Below are 11,618 nucleotides of genomic sequence, written 5' to 3'. Positions count from 1 at the left end.
AAGGACTCGTCTTCACAAATGGCTATATTATCGTACTCGCTGACGCCCAAATAACGCGAATATCCTCCACTGTCCTCTACAAAGTGTAAGAGGATTACCCGAAGCGTACTTGCTTCGGAGATGTACGGTATGGCCAATGGATTCGATGCGGCTGCAGCAATCAAATCAACTCTCACCCAACTGCTGCATCTTTTAGAGCCGCTCCCACTAGTCCTTTGCACTGATTCGAAGAGCCTTTACGAATGCCTCGTCAAGCTGGGTACGACACGTGAAAAACGCCTTATGATCGATCTCATGTGCCTCCGTCAATCGTACGAACGTCAAGAGATCACGGAAGTGAGATGGATCAACGGTAACAGCAATCCTGCGGACGCCATGACAAAGAGCAAGCCCTGCCGCGCTCTACAAGAACTTATTGATACGAACAAGCTACGTATCGACGTTGACGGATGGGTAGAAAGGCCGTTAACGAAGCGCAACTCTGAGTCAAAGAACGTACGATTTGCAACACCTGTTACTACACCGGCTCCATAGATTGTCATTCCTTACCCCGGTCCGCACCCGTTACTTTTGCTTCATTCTTTTGATTTTTCCTTTACCACACCAGATTGTATGTCATTCATTGATATTCCTTCTTTTCCATTCCTTTAGAGAGTTGCCAGTGTCGGAATATCAATCTCATGATTCGGCGCTTCTGCACCCCGGTGCAGAAGCAAGCACGTACGTACGGGAGCGGGATAACGTTATCCCTAGCGCCCGTACGGCAACCTCGTATATAGCTACCATGACACCCCGGGGCCCCCTACTTTCTCTGAGTTAGGCTTTATAATATCGAATATCATATATATACAGCTTCACCCTTGACAGGCTTGTCGGACTAGCCTTGCTACCGTCTATGCTTCGTGATACGGACCGTAGTTAAACCGACACTGATCAGTGAGGCCCACAGATCAAGACCCTATTCTTATTACCCCGATACCCCTATATTGAGCCGTTCAGTCGACCTCAATTCATACCTATCTCCAACGCTCCGAACCACGCGCTGGAAACCCTGACAAGATGCCTCCAACTACGGATTACTCGAAAAGCTTCGATCCGACAGACAAGGACGCAAAAACCATTGAGAAGTGTATAATAGCCCGAATCGAGGACTACACCGACTTGTACGATGAAGATCTATGGAATACATTTCGCGAAGACTTCTCAACATGGACCGAAGGAGCTTTTAGAATTGCGCCTCTAAAGACTCTTATTAACCTACGTGACACCCTGCGAACAAATGGCGTATACGTAGCGAAAGGACGACAACATGCAGCTACTACACTATCTGAGACAATTGCCGAATCAGAGCAGCATGAATGGACTGAAAGCGAAGTCATATACCATGTACAACGCCGTGGAACGTTCAGCTCACTAAATATCGAGCTCACGTATGGACCTGCGATTCGAAGGCTCCAAGCTACGACCCCTAAGGCACCTCAACAAGCTGTCCACTCCAAACCACAAGCAATGACTATACCATACGGAATGACACTACGATCTCAGCGTAATGAGGAGAGAGACACAACACCGACCCCAATCGCACAATCGGTGCAGCAACAGTACAATCCAACAACCCCTGCCGCAACTACGTTATATGAGCAGGCCGTACCGGCTACGACGCATAGCCGCCAGACCGTCCATACAAACTATACCACGCAAGACACCTCGTACTACGGGGCGAATATCAGTCAGCTACGAAAGGCTTATTCAGAAGATCTCCGCTACGGCAATAATGAGGACACATTCGACTATTCGTATCAATATTTCTTAGAAATGTGCGGTCATATGGGAATCCACACCCAAGATGCACAAAGAAAGGCGTTTTTCGTGATGCTTAAAGGAGAAGCCCTTCGGTACTACTTTGACAACAAGGACGAATGGGTCCGGCGAGGAATCAACCCTATATCTGCTGTGAAAAGCTACTTTGAGACTGAGGAGCACCTTCGATTCGTACAGAGTCAATGGGATGCTACGAATCTAGCCAGTACTATGAGTAAGAACCCTGATAAGCCAATTCTAGAATGCCTTGAAATTATGCTTCGGGACCTACAAAGACTCTATAGCAAGATTCGTCCGGAGCTACGAAACGACGTCTATTACCATTCAAAGCTTGTATCAGCAACCCGTCTCGTCCCTGCGTGCCACGCCGCAACCGGAAAACCTTCACCGAACATCTCCAGCCTCATACAGGACCTACGATCAAGTATAAGCCAATGGGAAGACTCAAAACAAGCAGCAGCGCAACATCCTATGGATTCGTACTATACGGATCGCCGCTACTACAGCCGACAGTCACGTTCGCCACATAGAAGATGTTCACCGTACGGACGAAGCTACTCACGAGGAAGGAGCAATCTACGCTACCCTAGCCGTTCACCACGTCGCTACCAAAGCGAAGCACCGAAAACCTGCCACGTATGCCATAAACCAGACTGCTGGTCAACTAACCATACGGAAGAGGAACGACAAGCTGCTAGACGCCCATACGAGGCTGCAATAGACAAATTTATCATGGAATTCGAAGGACAGCCTCCAACGCCAGGGAAACGCTTCGAATCGTACTTGGCTGAGATCGACGAACCGAGCCAGTACGACCTCCCAGACCGTACGAAAAGCGAGCCAACTATGGCAACAGGATACTTCACAGTTGCCACTACGGATCATGCCAAATTCTCACCTTCGCTAGCAAGCGAACTCGCTAATCGTTCTGCAGCTCACTATCTCAGCTGCTTGCTAGGCAACAATCAAGAATGTACAGCCAAGCTCACCCCTAGCGACGAAGATGACACCAACGTACGGATCATACCAAGCTCTCATCATCTTACTGTACCCGAATATGCGTTTCTTGCAGAAGATCGATATTCATCAAACACGTTTATAGGGCTACTTATTGATACCGGCGCTGCAGCATTCTCAACGGCTGGATACGCTCAATATCTCGCATTTCGGAAAGTTGCCAAGAATTGTACGATGGACACGTCAACTGCCGGATCTGTAACTATACGATTTGGCGCTGGTAACGCGCTACAATCTCTAGGTTCGATTGATATAGAGACCCCGGTTGGCAACGTACGATTCCATATTATTGAGGCCATGACACCGTTCCTATTCTCTATCAAAGATCTCGACCGCCTCAAGGTTTACTACGATAATACGAAGGATCTCCTTATCCGCAGCGAACCGTACCTGACCGCGCCAATCGTACGCCGATTCGGCCATCCTTTCCTTATTTGGGACTATTCACTAGCAATGTATATCTCACAATCCTTTGACGACGAGCAATGCTTCCTTACAGATACGGAACTATGTCGATTACACCGCCGCTTTGGACATCCTTCTGTCGGACGACTACATAAAACCCTACAACGCGCAGGCTACGATACGCACCCTGAAGCAATAGAAGAGATCAACAAATTCTGTCACCATTGCCAAACCCACGGTAGATCGCCAGGCCGTTTCCGCTTCACCCTACAGGACGACATTGAATTCAATCATTCAATCATTGTAGACATTATGTATATCAATGGCAAGCCCGTACTCCATATTGTGGACGAAGCAACGCGTTTTAATGCCGCATGTTGGCTTACAAGTATATCCGCAAAAGCAACATGGGACGCGCTACGAATGTTATGGATTGATACGTACCTCGGACCCCCGGATTTCATCGTTACCGACGCAGGAAAGAACTTCGTAAGCAAAGAATTCACACAACTCGCCTCATCCGTTAGTACGATGACGGTCAGCGTTCCTGTCGAAGCACATTGGTCAATTGGCGCTGTTGAACGTTACCATGCCGTACTACGTCGCTCGTACGAGATTATTTCGGAAGAAGTGCCAGAGCTAGCACCCGAATTAGCGCTTCAAATGGCTGTCAAAGCTGTCAACGATACCGCAGGCCCAGATGGTTACGTGCCCACACTTCTTGTATTTGGAGCGTACCCCCGGATGACGGAATACAGTCCTCCTGCACCTACGGTTGCTCAACGCGCTGCCGCAGTCAAGAAAGCAATGACCGAAGTACGAAGGCTTCACACCGTACGCCAGATCAATGACGCGCTTAACACCCGAAACGGACCGTCGTCTACGCTCATACACCGTCTTCCCCTCAATTCGGACGTGCTTGTATGGCGCGAAGGAGGAACTGGATACCCTGGCAAATGGAAAGGACCGTACAAACTTATATCAATCGACGGAGAAACATGCACGATTGATCTCCCAAATGGCCCTACAAAGTTCAGATCAACTGTTGTCAAACCGTATCATAAAGATGATGATCCGAAGCAAGAAAACACTAATAATAATGATAAGGCTGAACCATATAGCGCACCTACGGCACCATTAATAGAACCGTCGAACGTACTCCCACCTCCTCCAAAAGTTGCGATCCCACCGTACGAACCAAATCACACCGAACCTCAATCACAACGCCCACAACGCGAACGCCGCTTACCACCTCGATATAAGGATGATCTTACGTACTTACAAGAGCTAGATGCCCCAGATCTACACGCCATCGCGGAGATATTCACACAACTTCTTGCTCCAGGCACGTACGACGAATCTCGCAAAAAGGAAGTTAACGGACTACTAGAAAGAGGCGTATTTGCAGCAGTCAATCGAGAAGACATCCCGCCAGAGGCCCGCATCTATGGCTTTAGATTCGTTGATGAGATCAAGAATAAAGGCACTAACAAAGCCTTCGAGAAATCACGACTCGTCGTCCAAGCGTACAACGACAAGGACAAAGAATTCATACTTACACAGTCACCTACGATTCAGCGCTCTAGTCAACGTTTGATTCTCTGTATCGGAGCAAGCAAGGACAACGTACAATTTTGGATCCGAGATGTCACGCAGGCTTATATTCAGTCAACAACACACCTCAATCGTGATTTCTATATTCGAATCCCCTCCGATTTGCAACGCTTTTTCCCTGGATGCGAATTCTTGAAGGTTGAACGACCGTTATACGGAATCCCCGAAGCAGGCAATCACTGGTTCCGTACGTATCATGAACACCACGTGAAGCAGCTAGCCATGGAGACCTCAACCTACGATCCGTGCCTCCTTCACTGCCGCGATCCGAAGCAAGGATTCGGCATTATTGGAATGCAAACAGATGATACGCTCATTATCGCTGACGAAGCCTTTGCCGTACGAGAGGAAGAGCAAATCAAACGTGCAAATATCCTTTGCAAGCCACGTGAACAGCTTATAACCAGCAAACCGCTACGATTCAATGGTGCGGTAATTACAGAAGATGCCCAGGGTGTTACTCTTACCCAAGAACGCACCTGCAAGAATATCCGACTCGTACAAGATCACCCTTCGGATACAGTCAACTCCCGTGGCAAGATTCGTAAGAATGCATCTCCGTATGAGCAGTACGTTGCTCAACGAGCTCTTGGTGCATATATTGCTTCTGTATCCCAACCTGAAGCTTCGTTTGATCTCTCTTTCGCAGCACAAGCCACACAACCGGATGAAGAGGATATAAAAGCGCTCAACAAACGACTCAAATGGCAGGCTGACAACCCCAACCGCGGACTACGATTCGTCAAGATTGATCTACGGACCGCACAATTGTACGCATTCGTTGATGCTTCGTTCGCCAACAATAAGGACTCGTCTTCACAAATTGGCTATATTATCGTACTCGCTGACGCCCAAAATAACGCGAATATCCTCCACTGGTCCTCTACAAAGTGTAAGAGGATTACCCGAAGCGTACTTGCTTCGGAGATGTACGGTATGGCCAATGGATTCGATGCGGCTGCAGCAATCAAATCAACTCTCACCCAACTGCTGCATCTTTTAGAGCCGCTCCCACTAGTCCTTTGCACTGATTCGAAGAGCCTTTACGAATGCCTCGTCAAGCTGGGTACGACACGTGAAAAACGCCTTATGATCGATCTCATGTGCCTCCGTCAATCGTACGAACGTCAAGAGATCACGGAAGTGAGATGGATCAACGGTAACAGCAATCCTGCGGACGCCATGACAAAGAGCAAGCCCTGCCGCGCTCTACAAGAACTTATTGATACGAACAAGCTACGTATCGACGTTGACGGATGGGTAGAAAGGCCGTTAACGAAGCGCAACTCTGAGTCAAAGAACGTACGATTTGCAACACCTGTTACTACACCGGCTCCATAGATTGTCATTCCTTACCCCGGTCCGCACCCGTTACTTTTGCTTCATTCTTTTGATTTTTCCTTTACCACACCAGATTGTATGTCATTCATTGATATTCCTTCTTTTCCATTCCTTTAGAGAGTTGCCAGTGTCGGAATATCAATCTCATGATTCGGCGCTTCTGCACCCCGGTGCAGAAGCAAGCACGTACGTACGGGAGCGGGATAACGTTATCCCTAGCGCCCGTACGGCAACCTCGTATATAGCTACCATGACACCCCGGGGCCCCCTACTTTCTCTGAGTTAGGCTTTATAATATCGAATATCATATATATACAGCTTCACCCTTGACAGGCTTGTCGGACTAGCCTTGCTACCGTCTATGCTTCGTGATACGGACCGTAGTTAAACCGACAGTAAGGTTTTCGGTTAACGTTTTAGCAATATCTCGATTGACATTAGTCGTAGGGGGTGGCACCGTCACTGTAGATGTTGGATCGACGTACTGCCATAGGTCGTAGAGAATAAGATGATCTTGCCAGTATTCACTCCAATCAACCCAATTGGAGTAGTCGAGGATTGGGAGCTTTTCACCAGAGGTAAAGGTGTTAGAGGCAGACATTTTTTTTGGAAGAGTAGAGGAGGTTGTAATCGAAAATCAGAGTCGAGTCTGGGTACTCCTAGGAGCTGTATTTAAGCCTAGAAGTCCTTCAGACAGTCGGTGAGACAGTGAGACGGTGAGGCCTGACATGTTGAAGAAACAGTCGATCGTGAAGTTCTTGATTTCCAACGTAGGTCTTGGTGGCTTCTTGACCGACATTTTGACGTTTGTTGTAGGTGGCTCTCTGAGTTGATTTGTCGCGATCCTTGACTGGTGCGGTCGTATATGGCCATCTTGTGACTGGATTCGAATTAGGAAGTAAGTCAGGTCCAGGTAATCACGATAAAGCATCTATAAAGCTCAGATTGAAGATGCGAGGAGCTCATAACCTGTTAATGTGCTGGTTGTTGTTATTGGTAATCTAAGCTAACTACAGCTGTGCTGACCCCTTTACGGAGGTCACATGACTCTCAGAACATAGTTGATCCGCGCCGGAGGGAGATTCACGGGTGTAGCACGCTGACAGTACTACACGGGTCATTGGGCAACCTGCAAGCCCCATACAAAATGGCCTTCATCAACACCTTGACTTCTCAACAGATTTATATATAAGCCATATCTTAGACTTGACGAATGATTCCTATATAAATCCCCATCAGAAATATCAATTTGGAAGTGCGCCTCTTCTATAAGTCTTGAGATGTTAGAAACTGTCGGAAACTTCGGTCAAACTACCGTCGAGTATATCTCGGATAGCTTATAACACGCTGAAGTTATAAGGCTTCTAAGTACGAAAGGCTTCTTGAAAGCAAAGTCTTAACAAAAGGATGAATATCCGGTTCGATAGAAGAACGTATACTCAAGTTGTCAAAGCTAAGGGGTACTTAGCACGGTTAATTCAAGACGATAGAGTAAAACTAAGTACATGGTAAATGAGCGTCCTTATATACCCTATCCTTGGTAGGGTCAGGAGATCCATAGACATAGTAATGGCTCTCTAGACTCGACCGGAGCTGGGAGATCCTTTGCTTCACTAGGGCTCGCCCGGCTCTCCTACCCTAACCCTAAGGTTGATACGGATAATCTTCGCTTCCGTAGTGAAGTAGTGTAACACTATCTATTCAATCCATTGGCTGCGGATTCTTGATTCTTCTGACAGAAACTAGCCTAGTTATTAATGTACATTGCATGACAGAGGGGTTCTTAATATTTTTAGAGTTCCTAAATCTAGATGTATATTAATACCTATATTATAAGCTATATGTTGGTTTATATGTGCAATCGAGATTCCTGGCACCGACGCGAACCAAGGAGAGGTCACGTGAAGGTACACGTGACCTCGTCAAGCAAGGACTATATAGACCGCGTCGGGGCCTCATTAAGAGAACACAGACGATTGAATACATTTGACCATAGTACTTGGAGTACCACCTAAAGCGCGTGTACAGACGTACGTACATTGTTTTATTGGCTTTATAAGCCAACCCACACCATATTCAATTTTTAGATATGGTTTATTGTAAGACGGAGAACTTAGAATCGGTGATAACTTCACCACGGAAGCTGGATCACGTGGTTCGTTCCGACTGCTTAGTCACTACCCGAACCGCACTAACGTGTTTCACGGGTAAACGGCGCACCCGGGTAAGTGGCACAGCCGCATCCCACTTGGTTCAAAGAACTCGTACAATTTATATGCAAACAGTGAATAAATTAATATTTACCTATGTAGATATATTTGGACAGCGATTGCGCTTATGCCCTATTTCCCAGCAATTACTACACCTTGGTAGGGCCCGTTGAGCTGGCTGCAAAGGCGCGCTCCCGTTGGGTGGAGGAGGGGGTTGAGCCTCTTCAGGAAGCTCCTGAGCAAGCTCTCGGCCTTCAGCGACTGTCAAAATACCATCGGCTTGTAGGGCTTTTGTACGGCGAGTGCGGCGCTTCTGTAAAATATCATTTGCTTCGCGTAGGTTATGGTTCTCCCTAGCTAAAATGGCAGCTTGGTGCATCACTACAAGGGATCCCTTGATCAACTGGTTAAAAGCCGGACACGATGGCGAATTGCTGTCTAAATCTCCCATATTGAGAGATCTCTTGACAGATTTGGCCTGTTTTTTTAGCGTACGGGCATTGTAAGGCGTTTTTGGGCTCCAGGTGCTGCTGCTTGACGTGCTAGGGCGAATTGAGGCTGGAGTAGCCTCCCGGACAGCAATTTGCAACTGAGATAGGACTTTTTGTGGATTATATGGCACAATCCCAGTGTGTGAAAAGCCGCTCTTAATATTTTGTGTGGTATAAGTTTGGATCCGTACGCTGTAAAGCATATCTAAGAAATCCAGCTTATCAACATGGTAAATCCCAATCCGAATCCGGCTCTCAACGGCGGCCCCGTACAAGCGCTTCAACACTGAAAACACCCCTACATCTAGAGGCTGAAGAAGATGAGATGAACGAGGAGGCATGCAACATGCAATAATATTATTATTTTTACATGCCTGATCAAATCCCGGTGTTAAATGGCTGCTATGGCTATCAAGTATCAAAAGCCGATAGGTACCAACTGTGAGAGGCCTCGTTTTTGGCTCAAATATCCTTTCTAGCCACTGTAAGCCGATTTCATCAGATGTCCAGCCATTTGGAGAGTGCGTAATTGACCAATTAGGGGGAAGCTTTGGGCTTGTATACCACTCAGCTCTGTTGGTGCCGGATTTGAATATAATCAGGGGAGGCACCACAGTGCCGGTGCTTCCAACGCACTCAACAACAGTAACCCATTCACGATTTCCTGGCTGAATAAGGCTAGGTTTTCCTGAACGATCTGAGCTGCATATAACTTTTGCTGTAGAAGAGATCCCCATGGCGAACCCTGTCTCGTCAAAGTTGTATATATCTTCATCGGCAATCCCATATTCCTCTTTGAGCTGCTTAATCTCCTCAAAAAAGCCACCAATAACGACTGGATCTTCACAAAGAGCTCTAGAATAGGATAATCGGCGTGCGAATTTAGCCTTGAGATCCGGTTGTCGCTTAAGAAAGGTTGTTACCCAATTCTTACCAACCTTCTCAGGTATTTTGGTAGGATCTCTTTGAGCTAGCAAAATATTTGCCATTTCATGGAGCATATGCTGCCTAGGCGGAACGCCACGGCGCTCTAGTGAGAAGACCCAACCCCGGAGTACAGCTTCTTCTGTAGGGGTCATCTTTCTGCGTGTAATACCGGCATTATGCGCTGGAACTGAGCCCTTCAGGCGCCTTCGCAGTGTTGTTAAAGATACGTCAAAAGTGCGTGCGGCGTCGCGTAATTTCGTGATTTTTTCGTTATTTAGCGCATCAATAGCAAGAGAAAGCCTCCCTTCATAGCTAGGATCATTTTTCGTACGCGATTTAACCATTTTTTAATGCTGTTGGTTCTGCGGAAAGTTGTTGCTAGAAATCCGGATGGAATTTTGATGTGGTGTGCCACTTACCCGGGTGCGCCGCTTACCCGTGAAACACGTTACCGTTCTGCTATGTATTTAGCTACGATTCGAATAGGACTCAGAAGGTAGCAAATAGCTACAGTACCAAGACATATGTGTTGGCACCCCCCATATCCGAACACCTGCAGACCGCTTTCCGCACTTTCACCGCCTTCCTAATATAGTAATTATCTACCTGTCCAGAACCTCCGAAAAGCCCTAATACTTTGTATACCAGCCATCCGCCTCTATAACCGCACGTGCGCCGTCTTGGAGGTCTTGGAGCCATTTTTATTTAGAAATATAGATCTATAGGTATTACATAAAAATTTGTATGTGACGCGATGTGTACGCGTTTCTTCCGGCAGAATGAATGGCGGTGTGGGAATCTCGGATAAGGGGGGTGTCAACACATATGTCATCCCACTGTACCTTACGAAGCGTACCCTACCTTGGAAATCGAAGCTATATTCGTATCTCATTATCACGCTCTCTACCCAATCTCTTACATTTATATATGAATCTGTTGAGAAATCAAGGTGTTGAAGAAGGCCATTTTGTATGGGACTTGCAGGTTGCCCAATGACCCGTGTAGTACGTTATCACGTCTGAGCGCGTCTTTGTTAGCGTGCTAACCAGAATTCGAGCGTATTGGCCTGTATGCTAACAAACAGTACAAAAGTCAACCACCTTGGATTCTGTTTTTCTCAACAACCATTGCTTGCATAACATTACCGCTTCTACCGATATGTTAGTGAGTCGATTTTGAATATATTGATACGCATTTATTATGAAATTGCTTCCTTAATTAGTGAGTAATTATCTACTAAAGATGACAGCTTTCGCTCCATACAAAATTGGACGCAAATCTGATGCAGATTGACAGAATACAATCATAAATTCTTTATAGGATATTATTTATCCTAGCGTCTTTTATATACTTCAGGGGTCATTGCCTTGGATTACAGGAAGATTGTTATAAAATACGTGGGGAAAATTGGGCTCGCGGAGACTTCGGCATCCGCCAAAGAAGATCAACCAACCTCGCTTCAATAAGCAATCAAATCTCGATAATTTCATCAAAAAGGGTACTCGGTCTAGTACGAAGACGCCTAGTCAGGCTGTGATAGGTCAACGTCAAAGTTTTTGTCGGTTTATCTACGTCTAGGTCGCTAGCACTAGTCACGTAGAACAGCTATTCCGACAAGCTGACGAGCCTGATCAATATGGTATAGAGTTCCTGATATTGATGACTGCCCCCCAAGAGTAAGGGGGACGGGGGATAGCTAGCTACATATAAACGCGGCACGCACGTGCCGCGTTGGACTAACTGATATCCAGTGCCGAAACGCGCTAGGTTTGATATTCACGTTCCGACAGTT

The 11,618-nt window shown here is 46.7% G+C and overlaps 3 protein-coding genes across 3 annotated transcripts, besides 4 other annotated features; 2 read left to right on the top strand and 1 right to left on the bottom strand.

Annotated features, from left to right (window-relative positions):
- Positions 1-129: 129 nt before the first annotated feature.
- TSTA_060840 (uncharacterized protein) lies at positions 130-820 on the top strand (the record flags this gene model as incomplete). The annotated part of the gene is made up of 2 exons (XM_002339938.1): positions 130-485; positions 652-820. 2 exons carry the CDS (start codon positions 130-132, stop codon positions 818-820), a joined length of 525 nt encoding a protein of 174 aa, XP_002339979.1.
- Positions 821-1,059: 239 nt separating this feature from the next.
- Positions 1,060-6,198, top strand: TSTA_060830 (uncharacterized protein; the record flags this gene model as incomplete). The annotated part of the gene is made up of 1 exon (XM_002339937.1): positions 1,060-6,198. The coding sequence occupies one exon, from the start codon at positions 1,060-1,062 to the stop codon at positions 6,196-6,198; it is 5,139 nt and encodes a 1,712-aa protein (XP_002339978.1).
- Positions 3,016-3,843: a mobile genetic element.
- Positions 3,343-3,843: a mobile genetic element.
- Positions 4,282-6,078: a mobile genetic element.
- A 2,304-nt stretch (positions 6,199-8,502) lies between the features above and the next one.
- TSTA_060820 (pogo transposable element, putative) lies at positions 8,503-10,170 on the bottom strand (the record flags this gene model as incomplete). Its single annotated transcript, XM_002339936.1, has 2 exons — positions 8,503-9,804; positions 9,838-10,170. The coding sequence occupies 2 exons, from the start codon at positions 10,168-10,170 to the stop codon at positions 8,503-8,505; spliced, it is 1,635 nt and encodes a 544-aa protein (XP_002339977.1).
- Positions 8,620-10,143: a mobile genetic element.
- Positions 10,171-11,618: the final 1,448 nt, after the last annotated feature.

The sequence above is a fragment of the Talaromyces stipitatus genome, genomic scaffold (assembly GCF_000003125.1).
Source record: "Talaromyces stipitatus ATCC 10500 scf_1105507295523 genomic scaffold, whole genome shotgun sequence".
NCBI classification, from domain to species: domain Eukaryota; kingdom Fungi; phylum Ascomycota; class Eurotiomycetes; order Eurotiales; family Trichocomaceae; genus Talaromyces; species Talaromyces stipitatus.
Note: the sequence above shows the minus strand (reverse complement) of the source record. Positions and strands in the feature narration are given on the sequence as shown.